General features: G+C 37.5%; 1 protein-coding gene across 1 annotated transcript in view; it reads right to left on the reverse strand.

Annotated features, from left to right (window-relative positions):
* LOC118331701 (glutamate receptor 1-like) overlaps positions 1-2,258 on the reverse strand; it is a 76,748-nt gene that overhangs the window by 9,716 nt on the left and 64,774 nt on the right. Inside the window, exon 14 of the mRNA XM_035666767.1 lies at positions 1,808-1,835. Within this exon, the coding sequence (XP_035522660.1) occupies positions 1,808-1,835 (28 nt within the window). The remainder of the gene's footprint in view (positions 1-1,807; positions 1,836-2,258) is intronic.

The following is a 2,258-nucleotide window of genomic DNA, read 5'->3' on the forward strand; positions in this document are numbered from 1 at the left end:
TGTTGACTTAGTTTTACTTTCCAGTGGATTACTGTCTCTAAAAGCCAACAACCAAAATAAGAAACAAAACAGCTCAGCTCAGCTAAAACATGATTATCATCAGAACTGGAGTATGGGTGATTTTATTTTTACCTGACAGCAGCTTTGAAAGTCATGTTTTTCCCTTCTTTGTTTCAGACATCAGTGGACTTTGTCCATGTTTTTATCAGATGTTCTGTGAGAGAACATCTTGTTCTCATTCTTTCTGCTTCACATCAGCATTTTGCAGCCAACCCAGAGTCAGAGAAAAGACATTACTCTAAAGATGAGATTAGCACATGCTGAATTTAATAATTTATATGTTCTTCTATGTTAAGAAATTAATCACTGGGTGTGTGTAGGCTTCAACAATATCAGCCAGTTTCATACAGACAGCAGAGCGGAGCCAAGCAAATTGGCTTCACATTCTGCCTTTGTAGTAAAGTGGTTTTAGGTTTGTGTAAAACAAATTAATAATGAGAATTTGTGATATCTGTACAGTTCAGAAATTGTAATTTATACTCAAGCATAAGCAGAGCTTTGGGAGTTACTGCAGATGCAGAAAGCACCAAATCATTCACCATTTTTTAAGAGCACAAGAAGGAGTCAGCTTTTTTTAGCAGTTGCCTAGCAACGCAGTTGTGTGTAACCACTTGACTGCTGAGCATATTGGATGATCACCTTTACACATCAGAAACATCTCATGAGTTCCACTTGAACGGACTCTGTCTCTGGGTTGACCGGCTCTTACAGTACTAACAGCTGACCATACCAACCGCTTCATTTCATCGTCTCATCTGATAAAACTCCAACCAGCGTCTCATTTACACTCATCTACAGAATCACTGTTGCTAAGATTTATGACTGTGCTGCTGCAAAGTGGATCATCTGGAGAGTATTGTTCCAAAATGTCATTGTTACAATATCTGATTGATTAAAACAAACATGTAGCAATGTGAATGATTGTTGGTCCAGGTGAGATAATCAGGCCAAATGTTAACCCATTTATTGGCCATTGATTGACAGCAAATGGCTTTAATGCTGAACCGACTGACCTGATTGAGATAATAAACTTCACTTGTGTCAAGAAATACAATATAATTTAGTTTTAAGGTGGCACAACTGTATTAACACATGCTTCACTTACATACATAGTAGGAACGTTGTTGCTTGATTTTCTTAAAATTACAAGTTGATATTTCTGCTTGAAAATTTTGTTTGATTCACATAATCTTTGAATTTGTGCACATTTTAACTGGACTTTAGTTTTAAACTGAATTTTTATTCATATGTATTTATTTTTATTGTATATTTTTGCATATATAATGCACTTTGGAACAAAACTCTTCTTTCGCTGTCATTACATTGATTATTGTCATTGTCCAATTGTTCAAACTGAAGTTCTACTGCACCACTGATCATTTTATTGATTCATGTTTCTTTGCCAAACATCACTGCTTCCTTCTGCTAATTTATAGCTTTGATCATCACTGGTATGTGAAGGGGAACAACAGGCAATTTGGGGGTATTTGTGTTTTTTGAACGGAAATGTGAAATAGTAGGAAAGAGTGAAAGACGTTTTGGCACCTGCTTCCCCCCAGTAAACCTCAATTTATGTCAACATTTTATATTTTACATGGTATTTACATCCAAACATTTGACTGTTGTTCTTCCTTTATTTACCAGGTAATGAATGGAAATTAATGCAAGTCGAGGTGTGCTGCGCAGTAGTCAGTAATAGGATACATTTGCTGTTTTTCAACCCAGACCATACTGAAATGTTGTTTACCTTATGAGAAATGAACCTTCTGCTACAGCTGGTCACAGGACTCAACACAAGCTAGTGGAGAAATTTTGCCATCCCTCAATCCATTCAGACTTCAGAGCCTAGATGAGTAGCCCCAGTGTTTTCTTTCCCCAGCGGCTCCCCAGGTGATCCTAGGTCAGTTCGGAGCTGTAGTCTCCCCAGCAGGTCAAAGTTTTACCTGTGAATGTCCTCCCAGTCTATTGTGACCATCATGCATACACACTTCTTTTAATCCACAATCTAATTTCTTCAGTTGGTTAGAACCAAGATTACATTTTAAATCAAAAGCTTTCATCAGTGCTCAGAGCGACCACTCATGAATAAGATCCTGATCCTGGATTGACGACACTGCTCTTAAGTGTATAGGGAATGGTATCAAGTCGAGGTCAGCAATCCTCTCCTATATTGAAAAGAGCAGGGGTCTCATTTATAA

The sequence above is a fragment of the Morone saxatilis genome, unplaced genomic scaffold (assembly GCF_004916995.1).
Source record: "Morone saxatilis isolate NCDOM2014 unplaced genomic scaffold, NCSU_SB_2.0 Contig20, whole genome shotgun sequence".
NCBI lineage: Eukaryota > Metazoa > Chordata > Actinopteri > Moronidae > Morone > Morone saxatilis.